Consider the following 16,615-nt stretch of genomic DNA (forward strand, 5'->3'; position numbering starts at 1 on the left):
TTTTCTTTTAATACATGATATTTATTCTACACACTTTACTATAACTTTTTTCATATTTTACAAAACAATACTATGACTGTTTTATTTTCTCAACATACTATACTATTTTATTTTTAAATGTTCCACATAATTTATTACTTAATTTCCATAATCTTTTAATTCATTAATATTTACGCATTTTACTTTTTTTTCACACTTACTATACTAGAACTTTCTTTATGTTCTTCAAATCAATATTTTCAAAAAATATGTTACGAGTCATTATGCTTTTGTTTTTTTTACAAATACTACAATTACTTGTTTCCATAGATTTGGACCTACTATATTTGAACTTTTTAATATTTATTGACTTTTCATAAATGTTAACACACTGTTACGTTTTATGACTTTTTGTGACATACTTTACAATGACATTTGTTTGTGACAATTTTTGTTACACAATATTTAATGATATTTCAAATAACAATATTTGAATCACACTCAATTCAATGGAATGAACAGCAAATGCAAAATCAATCAATTCAATCATCCAGAAGACACAAAGGAAAAGCACCACGCACACAAACATCAGAAAATGTATTTCTGCTCAAAGTCACTGTTCGGCGCAGAGTGAACCGGGTTGTAATTATAAATCAGCGCACTCCTCTCTTCCTCCTCAGATTCAAATGTGTGAAAGTTATTTCTTGCTGTAAGTAAAGAAAATAAAATCAGAGTACAGAATCAAGATGATGTAATTAAAAAAAACAAAACCTAATGTTCATACCTTCATTGACAAAGAATTGAGCCATGTAGAATGTGCTCATCACTGCTGATGGAGCATGGGAAATATAAGGCCTCCTCCATTCAAATGCATTCTTCTCCGGGTGCCACTGTGTCCCATAGATCGGGTAATCGTATGCTGCCGAGAGGTAAGGGATTAGAGAAAGTATTAAATACAAAAGTTCCCTTTTGCAGTAAACGTGCACCAATACAGTGATGCTGCATTATTACTACCTTCCACGGTTGACACAAACTCTATTTCTCCATCCGTATTGGTAGAGAGAACTTTGTAAAAGTTTTTCAGATCCTTATTTGAGTTATGAGACTGAAAGAAACATATAGGTTAGTCACAATGTACCCAATCAAATGAATGCCTGCTTTCTCTTTCTCTGCTTTCTATTATTTTAGAAAAGGGACTCAAAGGACTCAAAAAGGCTCATATTTTACCAAAACGCAGCAATACAGACGTTCTTTAGTTCTTGTATTGCACTCGTTCAAAATGTATTCTCTTTATAAGTGTAATAAATGGCGTACCAACAGTGACACGCTCCATTTGTGAGAGTTTCCCGTCAGTGGCTCGGACGCCAGAGCTTCCATGAGTTCAGCCGGAAAGCTTTTAAACATCCGGCTCTGCTTTGCTTCTAGAAATGGGTATAAGAAAAAGAGATATTCATATATAGATAAATATAAATATTTGTATCAAATGGTTTTCCAAAAAATTGACATACTACTGCATATACTAGATCTCAAATTCATGATATTAGAGACAGGCTATACTAAAACTGTTTTCCATATTTTTCGAAATTCATGATATTATTCGAACATAATATACTACGACTTTTTGAGACGTCATAACTTTTACCATATGTTTTTGACATATTATACTTCTAACTTTGTCATGTTTTTAGAAATCCATTCATATTATTTTTACACAATTGTTTCCATATACTGTGTTTTGAATTCATATATTTTCATCACAGTATAGTAGACTTTTCTAAATGTTTTCCAGCATACCATTCCATGCTTTTTATGTTTACAATATGATTTCAGTTTATTTGACATACTATACACATTTTTATTTATTTTGGCATACTGTACCTTTTTTCATGAATTTGTACATACAGAAAAATATGTATTTTCACCAAATGTTTAGGTTAAACTAAAGAATGGCAGAAAAGGTTCAATGAAATAAAAAGCTGAGGCTAGACTGAATTACTGGCACTGAAAGTTGAACAGCATTAATAATGCACTGTAGTCGCCGTACCTTTGGTAAAGAGCAGGGGTAATGCCACGTAATTTGTATTGGTACGTGTCAGTATATCCTCTCCACTCGTCAAAACGGCCAGCTGCTCATATCCGAGACAGGTCCCCCACACCGGAAAGTAGTCGCCTCTCTTGTTTGCCTGGAAAATCACAAAGTGTGTGCAGCATAATCACACATCTACGCACTTAAACTTAGGTACTAATATTTGTGTTTCTTTTTTTACCTCAATAGCAAGTTCATAAAAGATTTTTGAAGCTCTTTGATAACCAGATGACGTAATGTTCGCAGATCCACCGGGGAAAAGTATCCTGTCGACAGAGGAGTTATGTATTGTGATATATTTATTTTAATATCAACTCATATATTTGTGTGTGTTAAATTTGAAGGGACAAAGTACATTTTTCCTCTTTAAATATAGAGAGGCTTTTCATATATTCCTGAAACAATGTCCCATTACTTAGTAATAATAAATATAGCGCAATAGTCTTTTCTTCCACTTTTAGGTGTAATCAAAAGGGTGTTTCTTTTGGCTATTTGTGAGCAGGCATAATACAAATGACCTTTGACATCTGCTTTGCAGTTCCCAGACATCGGGAGAGGCCCTGAGTCTCTGGCTTCCTCTGTTAATTGCTAAAACTATTATTGATTAAGCCAAAGGGGGTTTTCCTCAAATATAATGCAGTTAAAGTCCTGTTAATTAGTGATTCATGTCCAGCATGCATTAGTTAAGAAACGATAAGGATGTTGGGGTGTTGAAATGTACGTGCGTTTCCTGCAAGACTCTTATCAGATCAGGAGAGGATTGGGTCACACACAAGTTAGAGAGACAATGGTCCTTCTGATTCTAAAGTAAGCTGACTTTGGGGTGAAGGGAAGTTCAGGGAAGGCCTTAGGCCATGGGAACAGTTAAGCTTTGTCATTTACCTAATCCTAAAGATGTCATGAGATGATGACTGGTAAATCTATACAAGCATAGCTTTCAGAGGGGAAAACTGTTGTGTGATAAGATACATGATAGGATGTGTGTGTGTGTTGAAGATGTTTAAGGGGAATGAGTATGTGTCCTGTCAAAGAGTCCTCTGTCATGACTCCAAATCATTGATTTGGGGACTGCCTGAGGGCAGAGGGACACACACACACACACACACACACACACACACACACACACACACACACACACACACACACACACACACACACACACACACACACACACACACACACACACACACACACACACACACACACACACACACACACACACACACACACACACACACACACACACACACACACACACACACACACACACACACACACACACACACACACACACACACACACAGAGGAGCGAAACAGATGGAATCGACAAACTGCTGACTCAGTGCCTCGGGTCCCGCCCGGAAGTGAAACCGACCAATGGAACACTGCCAACTCACTGGCTAGCTCGCTCAGAAGTGAACTCGCCAATAACAAATAGCTAGGGAAGAGCAAGCGACAAAACTCCTCCCCATCTGTGTATAAATGTTGTGATCATTTTGAAGATCGGCGCTCTTGTTTCTGACTGGCCGTTCCTGAGACGTGTCTCACGTGGTGGTAGAACTTGGGCCCGGAGCATTCTGCATTCTGAAGCTGCTGTTGCAGAGTGCTTCGTGATTCGGTGATGTATTGTATGTTTTACCATTAAAACTGATTATTGTTTAACCCTTATCCTGGCTGCTTTGAAATGTTCCTTCTTTTGAGAACCCGCTCATATAGGAACGGCGCGGAGCAGAGGTTCTGTCCCAACAGTATGGAAATATAGTAAAAGGCCTTTTGGGTTTGGAGCTCAATGGCAAACCTTTTTAAGGTTAATAAGCTGCGAGTCATTTAGAATTTTTTATAAAAGTGTTCATAGAGGAATAAACATTTTAATATAAATGAATGGGGAAAAGCCCAAACAAATCCAAATGTGTTATAATCATATTGCTATTACTATACCCATTAATTGAGTTGAACAGTCTTTTATACTCCTCTGCTTCCCGGTTAGCCCTGTAGAAACAAAAAACGTGAGGTCAAACGTTTTTCTTAAAAAATATTGGAGTTGCATAAGCTCTTGGAGGATAAACATGTACAAATAAATGTTAAATGCTTACATGATAGGGACAACCCTCGCTCCCCCCGACTCCAGGAACTTTACATAGGAGGAGGCGATGTAACCTGTCGAATCTGGAGGAAGGTAACGACTGTTTTGGGCCAGTATTCCTTTTGAGGGAAAAACACAATCATTTGTAAGCAATCGGCAACCTCCATCACAGAGTTCTAAGATGATATCTAAATCTCAAGTGGAAGTGGGAGTCGTTTAGAAATAACTATCAATGCATTTAATTATTCTTTCACAATAATGCATGTCTGGATAGGACCTGCTTTCCCCAATCAAAATGTAACTTATTATCATAATGTAACATTCCCATAAACAAGGCATTTATAACTTACCAATGATGGGTCTTTCATTTATCTTGGCTGACGAATAAAAGAGAAGACATGTTAGAGAAATGCAAAAGAACAAGATCAATGTTCTTAATGTAAAGCATTTTCAGTTTTAGCATTAGACTGAATATGTTTCTCTGTCATTTATTTATTCCTGGTGAGAAAAGACAGTTCATTTATTCTTTGCTTGTATTTCTTTTTGTTCATATTTGAAATAAAATAAAATGATAACTCTTAAGCTGTTAAACCATCATTTTATGAACAGAATGATTGTCCTCGACAATGACATAAAATATATTTATTTAAAAATAGTTGCTGTTCAAAAAATGCGTCTTTACAACTTCAAAAACAAACATCTGTCAGTTATAATTAACCTAGGATGTAATTATGTATTTTGTAAATTAATCTAATTCTGGGATAATAAATAATATTGCACTATAGCCAGATTTCTGAGCTTTTGTTCATGTTTAAATTGGACATGCAAACCACAGAGGTGGAACCCACAACATAACACAATATTAGAATATTATTATTAAAACTTTAATACAGCAGAGGCAAAAAATGCATCCTCAATAGCCACTATAAATGAAGCACTTTGCTCCCCTTCCTCATGGATCTTACCTTTGCTTCGCTCACATCCAGCCTGATCGCTGACTAAAAGTTTGTTTATGTTGACCCCAGCAGAAACCAACTCATCATGTAACTGACTGACGACTTCCTTATTCAACAGCCGAGTGCGAGCCAGGATCCAAGCGAAGTCGATGTGGAATGAGCCGTAGTAATCAGTACAGGAGTACACCAGAGAATAAGACTGGTAGTCGGTGGAGAGCACCCAGTAGGGGCTGTCTGGAACTCCTGCACACAGACATGGACAGAATTAAAGTTATGTAAGGTCCTCCTGTAAAGTGGGACAGTGACGACACAATTTTGTAACCTGGAAGTTGGCCCCACAAGGATCCATTGACAAAAAACAACAACTATTGCATTTTGAAACACTAAAATCTGTGCAAAACACACATCAAACTTACATGTGATGACGATTGGTAGTTTCATTTCGAAACTTGTTAGCAACCGCCATTTTAAAATTCAACAGTAAGGCATTTACTGACCTCTCTTATGTCATAGAACAAAATCCACCGTAACTCGTTTTTTCAGGCTTCTAAACAAAAACACATCCAAAAACAGTCGAGGGAACCGGATCGTCACATGCCAACTAATTTCTGGGTTTTAGTTTTGACATGCTATACTTTTAGTTTTTCCCCTGTAATTCACACGAACTGGCTCCTTTAAAAACTAAAACTAAACATATCCACAGTATATTTACCTTTGAAGAAGCTCACATCCAGAATAGCAGGTTGGGTTGAGTTTTTAACTTTGGCAACACCCTCAATTGAATTAATCTTCCCGTTAGACCTGAGGAGAGAGGGAGAAAGAGAGAGTAAAAGACATGAGCCGCGTTCACACCGCAGTACTTTTCCCACTTTAGTTCCGATATAGTTCCGAAATGTCGCGTTCACACGAAAAAGAGCCGGAACTAAAATGAGTTAAAGAGCAACTTGCAGGTTAGAGACACCAGTGAATAAATGTGTAGGAAAATGATGAATACACTAGATTTTCCCAAAAATATACAGAAATATACACTACAGTGACATCTGGCGTCGTTTTAGTAACGGCCCGTCCACACTACAGCTTCGACTCCTTCAAAAACGGTTTCCAACGCGTCTGCCTATTCACTTTGAATGGGGTGACGTCACGTTGCCTCGCTTTTCGCCGAACTCAATTGTGGGTAGGAGAGCGGAGCTTTCCTGGCGTTTCAGGCTGCAAAAGTTGAACAATGTTCAACTTCTGAAGCCGGAGACGCCGGAGTAGCCAGCGTCAGCCAATCAAATCCCGTTTATGCAAATCTGACAGTTCAAGCGCTAGCCAATCAAACCGCGTGCAAGCTGGGAGAGCCAGACCGCAGTTCATTTCCTCATATTCCAAACGAGAAATTACGGTAGCAAATCACCCGGTTCTTTACGACCAGAACTATTTACTGGGATACAAACCGGAGGAACCAGGCATGGAGGGAGGTGGCAGAGACAGTCGGTGAAACTGGTAGGTTTTCGCCTGTTTGGGGAGTTTATATATATATATATATATATATATATATATATATATATTGCTATATATATATATATATATATATATATTGCTCGCATAAAATCCCCAGGGTTTTTTGCTTTGTATGCCGGGGGCGGGACATTCATGTGATTGGTTGTTGGTCGCGGTGCTCGAATAAAATCCCCAAGCTTCAGACACGCCCAGCTCCAAGCTTTTTTTGAAGCTATAGTGTGGACATTTGACATTTGACATTTTTGTAAGACATTTTCACTTCCGCATAAAAAAGCCTCCACACGTGACCTCCCGCGTGTGATGTAACATGGGGGAAACAAGGGGGAGAGCGGCCGGTCTAACGAATGAATAAACATGGACCACAATGCTAGTTTTGACACAGAAGAGGTTGAAAATATATATTCGAATGAATATGATTATAATTATGAGCCTGCTAGGCGTCCAAGAGACCAGGAGGAGCCAAGGATTAGAAAAAATAACGGCCATCGGAGAGAAATGGAGCTTTGGTGTGTGGAGAACCAGTGGAGAACAGAGTAGCTGTCTTGGTGAGAGACCGGCGTTAGCATGTTAGCTAACGTCAGTCACATAACAACATTGTAAAGTTAGCAATCATATATCAGGCTATAACTAAAGTAGTATTGATAATATAGTAATGTTACTGGCAGGACTGTTGATACTGATCCATAACAGAAACTAATGCAACTCCACACTACGGTACTGTGTACCGGAGGGGAGACGCGAGATACGGCTGATACTTGACGATCTGGCGGAGAAAGGTTGTGGAGCCTCCGTTGATATGCCGTTGTAAATGGCTTGATGGAAAGCAGGTGTGTAGTCGGGGAGGGTGCACAGCTGATTGCAGCAGGTGAGTGGAGGTTGAGCCGGGAGCCAGGAGTGACAGCCACCACGCCCACACAAACAAAACAGACAGGGGGAAACAAACAAACCCAAAGGAGACGGCTGGAGCAGTACAGCCACCACAGCGTTACCTAATGCAACTCCACACTACGCCTACGGTGCCGTGTACCGGAGGGGAGAGAGAGCAGCGATGTAATACGGTTTCTTGATAAAGCTGTGGAGACGGAGTATGTGCTGCAGGGAGGTGGGTGCACAACGCACCCAGGAACGAACGCTAGCTCCGGTCCTTTTCCCGTGAGGGAAACTGTGGACTCGATGCCCGGACAGGCTTGAGTTTGTGCAACCTGCACAAACACAAGTTCACCATGATTATAAATGGTGAAATGCAATGTAAAATTACCGAAAAAATACCAGCTCACTAAATCACAACCGCTCAAACCAACTACAAACTACTAGCGCGGATTGGGCAGAGAACGAGTCTGAGAAAGTTAACTCCCCCATATGACGTAATATGACGCGTTTGACGTATGACGTTAAAAGAAGCAGTTTTTAGTAGCAGAGCTCAAAACGGCTCCTTTTCCTCTCAATTCCTGCCCTTATGTCTTGTAAAACATATCAAATCCTGCATTAACATTTTTAATTGTAATTTTCAGGCAAGGTTAAGCATAAATGTAGTAAAAAAAAAAAAACCTGCAAGTTGCTTTTTTTTTCCTCCCAAGAACTTCTTTTTTTTTTTATTTTTTTTTCACATTCTTTTTACCTTTTTACCCCCTTTTCCGTCCCTGCTAGAGAGCAGGGACTTTCGTGGGAGAAAAAGGTTCCTATTTCTGATTGGCTGGGCGGATTGCAAACCACGCCCGTAAAACTCAAAAAAAGTTTTGTGAAGCCGTCATTTTATTATCCTAGCATTAGCATTATTAGCATTAGCATTGGCCCAGCGCAGAAACGCAGAGAGACTAACATATGGCAACACAAAATAAAACATGGGAGCGGTGGCGATGAGGAGGTGTCGGCGTTCTGGAGATTTACTCGGAAGGCTTCAGTAGAAGCTGCTGGGACTCCCAGCAGCTTCTACTGAAGCCGGTCCCCAACTCCGGGGACTTCCGGCTGGGGACTTCGGGTGGCAGTATACGGCGTGAAGTTGTTTGCGGCCTGCGAGTAAACCCAAAGCAGAAGAAGAAGTGACGTCATTTTCCTAATCCACCCCCAGGGATTTATTCCGGTGTGAACGCGATCTGTACTTAATTCATCAGAACTAAAGAGTTCTGATGAACTAAGTTCTCATGAACCTTTGTGGGAAAAGTACTGCAGTGTGAAAGCGCCTATGCATTACACCCATACGTGTTCCCATGCAAAAGGCAACTTTTAAGAACAATGTTTCAAATATAGTTTTTAACTCAATCCTTACAGCAGCTCTGCGTTGAGAACTTTGACGGTCCCATCGCTCAGCAGACTGTATGTGGCTTGGTTACATGTTCCTTTTTCAAACAGAGCGGGGAGCTTCTCGATCTCATACCAGGTTCCCATGTACTAAGGAGAAGAGAACACAGATTGTTATCAGCATCCAGAATCATTAACAAACTGGTTCATCTTGCTAGTGGAAAGAAAGGAAACATTCAATAGTGAATATTAGACTAACTTTGTCTATTTGAGCACGTAGATCTTTCCTAAATTCATCAAGTATACAACTGGGCAAGTTTCATGGTAATATCAAACATTTAAAAATGTACAAAGGCAGCTGTAGTGAATCCCATTATTGACTCAATAGGACACTAAAACGACCTATGATATAATAATAATACTCTACATGTCAAAAAAGCAAGAATGTGGACTCTGCACAAATGGACCAGTTTAAACACGTCAATAAAAGCAGAGATTTACATTATTTTATTTTATTTTACCTTGGAAACGTTGAAGTCCTGTTGAACCGGAGGATGGGGGCACTTTCCGAAGTGCAGCGACTGGCCCCCGGCTGCAGCAGCCAGGAGGAGCACAAACAGCATCTTCACAGCCAAATAACATGACATGGTTAAACTAGGTCAACTATTTGGTTATAAACCAAACAAAGGAAAACAATAAAGGTTACAGTACCTGGAATGCCTTCATGTCAACCTGAAGAAATCACCTTCCACTGCTGCTGTATCTACAGAGTACAAACCTACTTTTGGAGGTTTTTTTTATTCAATGCGAGACCTTTGGAAGGAAAACATGTTTGAAGAGCATCACAGTTTTTTTTACACAACCTTTAACCTTTGGTGCAAAACTAAGTTCACAGGCAGCTACTGAGCCTTTACCATATTCATTGGAACAAACAGAAAACTAAAAGAACAACGTTTTTTGGCCTCAGTCTATGATCTTTGTCCAATTGCTTACACAAGGGGACAAGGATATACAAATCCTGGGCTATTGGTACCTTTTTCGCAAAGTCCTTTGTTTTAAATGAACACCTGCAACATGGAAGACATACTAAACTTCTCATAAAATGTAATGCGTTTAAACTGGGTCCAGCTTTTTGGTAAAAACACAGAATGAAAGAGATAAAACCTTTACAGTACCTGGGATCCCTTCGTGTGAAATGGCCAAACGCTCCCTCTTCTTATTCCTACTTGTTTCTCTCACCCAGAATATGCCGTTTAACATGCATTCCCTGTTTTTTCTTGACAGCGGGTACAACCAGTTAAACTAGTCCCCATCTTAGATTCTTTCCAGGGTTCAGCTCCTTTTGTCACCAGCTGTAATTCACCAGCAATGTATGAATAGTTTGGTTGTTTACAGGAAGTCTTACCTTCTAAAAAGGTTTTGTTTTTAAAACACATTTTCAATGGGCATAGCTGGTGGACTCACAATCTTTCTTGTGTCTGTCGGACCTTAACCCAATATGTATCTCCTTGACTTTTGTGAGTTTATTTGGTATATTAAGAAGACTAAAGAGTTTTACTTTATAGGGCTAGGAAAATGAACACTTATTCCCACAACATTTCAGACACACCTTGCAGATATTTGCACTTTTCAATTTTGACTGAATTCAGAATAAAAGAAGACCAGATTATGAAAAGAAAACTTTATTGAACAAAGAACCAATATTTATACAAACACATGTGATTTTCTCCCTTAAAAAATATTTTGTTAGTCTTCTTTGTTTTAGTATGAAATTAATTAATTGTATCCCTACACTAGATGGAATTTGTTTGACATTGTGCAGAAAACTAAAAACATATTTTTTTTTACAAAAAATAGAAAAAAAGGCAAAGAGTTAGAAGATACAGTCATTTAACAAACAACAAACGATAAATTACATTCTTAAATGGACTCATCTGATTTCATGTTATGAGCTATTTTCCAAAATCCTAAGGAGAAATTGCATTGGTTTTTGTCGAAGGAACCATGTGGTAAAATGCTAACTTACTTCCGGGTTTTAGGACGCGTCACTGTGGCACTGTGGTCTTGTTCCTATTTATTTTCAAAATGTGCTGTTAATCGTTTACCTTTAATGTGCAATTCAGCATTAATATCTAATTAATACTAATATTCATACTTGTTGCACCCAGCTTTTGTGTATGAAAAGTGCTATATATACAAAGCGTAAATGATTGACTGAATGAACAGAAAACCGTTAGCTTACCAGAAAGGATCAACTATAACGTCCCGACCGTCAAAGGAGTAGAGGGGTATTCTGGCATCCAGCGGCCCCCCGTCGCCGGGGAAGATTTCTCGCCAGTTTCTAAACATCACATCTCCCTGAAAAGAAGACGCAGAGTGAGTTAGATGCAGCCACTTGTCTGTGGAGGGATACAGCATGACGCAACTTTAATGCAAATAAGTCCCATTTCCGTTGTTTACTTCTTCACAAAGTGTGGAGATTACTGATGCCATAATATCCCTATCTAGAAAGTGCCATTAAAAGTTGCTTCTTACAAAGTAATTCTCAGAAATTTGATATACACCTTACACATTTTCTAATTCCAACCCAAACCATTTTGACATTTTGACTTTGCCTTGTTAACAAGCTGCTGCAACAACAACATGTCCCAGTTTGGGATCAATCATTTACATCTAATCTAAACGGAGCAAGGTGGCTGACTCACCCTGAGGTTGGTCACCGGTCATTCTCCCTGAACCCGGGATAGACCACGTGAACCAGGTCCTGCCTGTTGGAGGAAATGAAGGCGCGGTAGTTTGGAGCCAGACCCATGGCCTTGGCCTGCTCGTAGCACAGGCGGTCGGCCGTGTCTAGCCCCGTCATGTGACCCGAGTGAGGCTGGTTCAGAGCCACCAGGGTCAGCTGCAGGGGGAGAAGATGGTTATTGATACCGAATATCTGTTATTTAGGCTGTCAGGTAATTGTAGCGGAGTAAAAAGCAAGCAGTTCCTTTGAATTCCACCACTCATGGCACTCACCCTTTCATTAACGGAACGTATTCTTTCCATCGTCTCTCCTCTTATCTGATATGCAATGCGAGGCTAAACGAATAACAAAAATACATGTTAATTGGATAAATACTGCATATAAATATTGTTTCTTTTACTCGGTAAAAGCAATGACATTTTTTTTAAAAGTACCTCATCTTGAGGGATAATGTTATTGGAGAGGTAGGTCAGACTTCCAAGCTGTAGATAAAACACAGAAAAATTAAGCATTACATGTCATTTGTGTAATTTGAGCTCATGCTTTCTTAATATTAAATGTGCTGTAAGTACAACTAATAGCCATCAAAGTCCACTTCAACTTTGTTTCATGAAATACGCTTGGTTTGTATCAATAAAGAGAATTTTGTCAAACCCTTCCTTCTTTAATGATAGAAGATTTTCCCAAATAGTGAGACTGTACATTTAAAAAAGTTTTCAGTACCCAGGGTTAAAAGGCCCTGCTCTCTTGTGCTTCTAAATTTGCTTTGGTATTGAGATCAGTGCTTATCTTAAGCACAGAGTGATTAGATGTCAGATTTCTAAATACCTGGATCTCTTTCCAGCCCTGAGAGACTTTGATGAAGAGACTTCCTGTTGACGTGACGTAGGCCATGGTTCCCTCTGTGTCTCTGACCGTGTGCTGCATCATACTCTCACGGGACGTAAATGTCTTCATCTGAAGAAAAAAGAGAGGAGAAAAACTCAAACCATCTCTGGAAACTTGTTATTCTCATGAAATTGTGAAATCACTCAAATGTGAAGAGCATGCTGGTGTATCACTGTTGTTTCAACATAATGAAATGGCCTTGGTTGTCCTCCAGGGCTTGTTGATCAGATCTATTTTTTGCATATACAGTATTATTTTTTCTGCTCCATTAGAAGAAACAAGCTCACTTACAGATGAAGAGCTACCCGAAGGTCCCGAAGGTCCAGGATGTCCGGGGGGCCGGCAACGGTCAAACCTACCGGAACAAATCTACATTTTAGCCCAGCACATTATAACTGTTTGAACAGCTACTAAAATGATATGTGAACCTGGAAGATTTCTGTACGATATAACAAGCGGGTACAACTTGAACAAGTTTATTAACAGTAAATGACAGTTTCATCATGGCAGATGATTTCCCCCCCCAGATTACATCTCGCCCAGTTGCCCTTTAGTCTTCAATAGCAAATGCTTTAACATATTGACACATTTAATACTTAAAACATAGTTATACCGTCAAAAACATGTTGCAATCGAAACTTTCAGAATTCCAGCATCTTACTAGAATAATACTGAAGTAAATAATGAAATATATGACCTTATACCAGAACCCTAACAAACAGAATCATAAGCTTGGTCAACCTATGTCAATATATAAAAAATGATACAAAAACAGTGGTATTCATTTGATTGATACTCAAGACTGTTATCTTTCATGCTGACATAATCATGTTTTACTCAAATACAAATGTTCTTAAGTGGCTCTTACAATGAATTGTACCTGAGCCGTATCTTAAGGGGATCCCAGAGAGTCCCGGGGGCCCTGGGGGTCCCCTCATTTATTTTCTTCACTCCGCTGGGGTACTGCTCTCATGTCAAGAACAAGAAGCATGAGATCAGTGCATGCACTGCATCGTCCAATCAGTGAGCGATAAACAGTAAGGGGGCGGGGCGAGTATCTGAGGATTTCATCGGAGGGTTGACTGGTGGTTCCTCGATTATCGCTCCTCCATTATCGCTCCTCGTTCCTCAATCCTCGGTCCTCCGGCAGAAATAAGAGCCATGGGACGGTACTCAAGATGGCGCAGACAAATCAACTTCCGGTGAGACCGAGGACCGAGGAGCGAGGAAATGAAAATAGTCGACCTGAGACAGGGCCTTAGACATCGAGAGGGAGGGCATGATCGGGTTTTGTCCCACATGGCTCTAAACAGCTCAATAGGCACACACTGTAGACACTAATTACAAGAACACAGACTAAAACAGCAATGTACAGACGAATCAGATGATTAAACATGATCTTAAAATATATTTTATATATTTTTTTTGCATTTTTTTGTAATCATTATTTTTTAATACTTTCTGCTGACACTACGGTGATGGAGAAAAAAAGGCACAAGGCATCAGGTGCCCAGTTTAGAAAGAAGAAGAAGAGAATTGCTCAAAAGATAAAAGGTATGTATGCACCTGTAACATCTCATTTATTTAGTTGGGCTTTATTAAGCTTGTTATTAAATGATGCCGGTAACCTTAACTCTATTGCTGCTTGTTAGCTGCCTGTGTTTCGTCGTCAGTTCAGCAACTAACATTGGAATCATTTTTCAACCGTCTTATTTCAGAAGGATCATGTGTAGCCCTGCAATAAAAACGTTATAAAAAACCACTTTAACGTTATTGATTTAGTCAACTTCATTTAGCAAACACCTCAAAGGTAATTGTACTGACAAGTCCTTTGAATAATTTTCAATACTGGAGGCTTAATTAAAAGATGTGTGTAATATAGGCCCACAGTACTGACATGTTGTAGCCCATCTTTTGTGAGATATGTTATGCCAAGAAAGAATTAGTGTAGGAAGTTGTGTTATGTTCTACAGCAGTAAGTTTGGCCTTGGGACAATTTTTTTCTGAGCCACTAGATGGCGGGCCAGAACATAATCAAATGCCAGAACCTCTGGCTAGACCTGCCCAAAGTGAGGATCGTCCACTTTAGTCCCATTTCAGTCCCATGTTAAAAGCCAATTATATTTTAAATTGCTTCTCGTTTTGTGCCGTTCCGTTCAAATGAAATCCCCGTCAATCACTTTTCTCTGCTCGCGCCAGGGCCGGGGGAGGGGTTACAAGGCTCGCGTCTTGTGCTGCATTCCCTTGCACTCGGACATTAGGGATTTTCTCTCATAAATGCCCGATGAGCCAAAACTTTTCTTTCAAAATAAAGCTGCCAACTGGGGTGGCAGCTGGGATGGCAGCATATGCACCGCCACCCCTTGCCCTCCATGATCAAGCGGCTTCTCAGATTTGTTGTCAATGTTTTGATATCCTAAGTAAACATTACATTTGAATGATTTACTGAGCTGGTGTTATTTTTTTCAAACCACACACCGCATGTTAGCTATTTCAGCACCACGCGCTGTCCACTTACTTATTGATCCACTATTAGCGTCAGTGCACCCCGCTGCCAGATTGTGCCTGTGCTGTGTGTCCTTCACTCTCAACATGGATACAAGTAGGCTACAATAAGCATTATTCAGGTGTAGGTAGATTCTCTATTCGGACATTATAGTCTGTATGTGCGACTATCGGTCCAATATTGTAAACACAAATACAAAAATATATATTTTATTTGTAAAAACATTTTTTTAACGTGTGTTCTGTTCGGTTTGTGTGTTGAAAGATCTGTGCAATTTAGTCTTTTTATTTATTAATGTATGTTTCCTACTACTTTTATATTCATGTTTATTTTGTGATATTGTTATTTAATTTGTGTAGTTATTTTGATTATACATATGGATCTATCTGTGTGTTGTGTTGGAGAAATGTGTGCAATATAGTTATTTCATTCTGAATTGGATGCGTCTTTTTATTTATTCATATAACCTATAATTTTTATATAAACAGTTTTTTCCACCAAGCTGTCAGGAGGCTGAACTCTATCCCCTCCCTCCCCTTATAATATATTTCACAACATACTCTACAGTTTTTTTTCATATTTTTCAAAACATTATACTCTAACTATTTTTTTTATTTTCGTCTTACTATACAACCATTTTTCCACACTGTACTGTGAAGACATCTTTTCATGATATTTTTGACATAATATACGATGACTACTTTCAGGTTTTTCTACCTGCAATAACGTTATTTTATTTTCTATAGAATTACTTTATTATACTGACCTTTTATCGTATTTTTCACTAACTATATTTTTCTTTTAATACATGATATTTATTCTACACACTTTACTATAACCTTTTTCATATTTTACAAAACAATACTATGACTATTTTATTTTATCAACATACTATACTATTTTATTTTTAAATGTTCCACATAATTTATTACTTAATTTCCATAATCTTTTAATTCATTAATATTTACGCATGTTACTTTTTTTTTACACTTACTATACTACAACTTTCTTTATGTTCTTCAAATCAATATTTTCAAAAGATATGTTATGATTCATTATGTTTATGCACTGAACAAAAATATAAATGCAACACTTTTGTTTTTGTTCCCATTTTTCATGAGATGAACTCAAAGATCTAAAACATTTTCTAAATACACAAAATAACCATTTCTCTCAAATATTGTTCACAAATCTGAAAAAATCTGTGATAGTGAGCACTTCTCCTTTGAAGAGATAATCCATCCCACCTCACAGGTGTGGCATATCAAGATGCTGATTAGACAGCATGATTATTGCACAGGTGTGCCTTAGGCTGGCCACAATAAAAGGCCACTCTGAAACGTGCATTTTTGCTTTATTGGGGGGGTCTGGGGACCCACTGACATGTTAGGGTTAGGGTTAAACCCTAGAACATTTTTTAATGTGTCAGTGGGTGACATGTTAGGGTTAGGGTTAAACCTGACTGGTTTTCGGACCCCCCCAGACCCCCTCAATAAAGCAAAACTGCACGTTTCAGAGTGGCCTTTTATTGTGGCCAGCCTAAGGCACACCTGTGCAATAATCATGCTGTCTAATCAGCATCTTGATATGCCACACCTGTGAGGTGGGATGGATTATCTCGGCAAAGGAG

General features: G+C 38.9%; 2 protein-coding genes across 5 annotated transcripts; both read right to left on the bottom strand.

The window, feature by feature from the left end:
• Window positions 1-321: 321 nt before the first annotated feature.
• LOC307026631 (gamma-glutamyl hydrolase-like) lies at window positions 322-9,702 on the bottom strand. The gene is made up of 14 exons (XM_079662183.1): window positions 9,557-9,702; window positions 9,367-9,468; window positions 8,874-8,995; window positions 5,817-5,905; window positions 5,114-5,347; window positions 4,499-4,525; window positions 4,159-4,267; window positions 4,004-4,054; window positions 2,247-2,331; window positions 2,024-2,162; window positions 1,294-1,400; window positions 994-1,084; window positions 764-898; window positions 322-686 (listed from the first exon to the last, which is right to left on the bottom strand). Exons 1-14 carry the CDS (start codon window positions 9,569-9,571, stop codon window positions 568-570), a joined length of 1,425 nt encoding a protein of 474 aa, XP_079518309.1. The 5' UTR covers window positions 9,572-9,702; the 3' UTR covers window positions 322-567.
• A 141-nt stretch (window positions 9,703-9,843) lies between these two features.
• On the bottom strand, window positions 9,844-16,102 carry LOC307026633 (collagen alpha-1(XV) chain-like). Of its 4 annotated transcripts, none has more exons than XR_013804418.1 (7): window positions 12,771-16,102; window positions 12,420-12,548; window positions 12,026-12,073; window positions 11,864-11,926; window positions 11,551-11,747; window positions 11,088-11,203; window positions 9,844-10,197 (listed from the first exon to the last, which is right to left on the bottom strand). XR_013804418.1 is itself a non-coding variant. In XM_079662188.1 (7 exons), the coding sequence occupies exons 3-6, from the start codon at window positions 12,546-12,548 to the stop codon at window positions 11,562-11,564; spliced, it is 426 nt and encodes a 141-aa protein (XP_079518314.1). In that variant the 5' UTR covers window positions 12,771-12,834; window positions 13,360-16,102; the 3' UTR covers window positions 9,844-11,203; window positions 11,551-11,561. The 4 variants fall into 4 exon arrangements, 3 of the variants coding, with proteins under 3 accessions (XP_079518314.1, XP_079518315.1, XP_079518313.1); XM_079662188.1 differs by having other exon boundaries at window positions 9,844-11,203; window positions 12,771-12,834; window positions 13,360-16,102; XM_079662189.1 differs by having other exon boundaries at window positions 9,844-11,203; window positions 12,771-12,834; window positions 13,348-16,102.
• Window positions 16,103-16,615: the final 513 nt, after the last annotated feature.

The sequence above is a fragment of the Notothenia rossii genome (genome assembly GCF_949606895.1).
Source record: "Notothenia rossii genome assembly, chromosome: 12".
Lineage (NCBI taxonomy): Eukaryota > Metazoa > Chordata > Actinopteri > Perciformes > Nototheniidae > Notothenia > Notothenia rossii.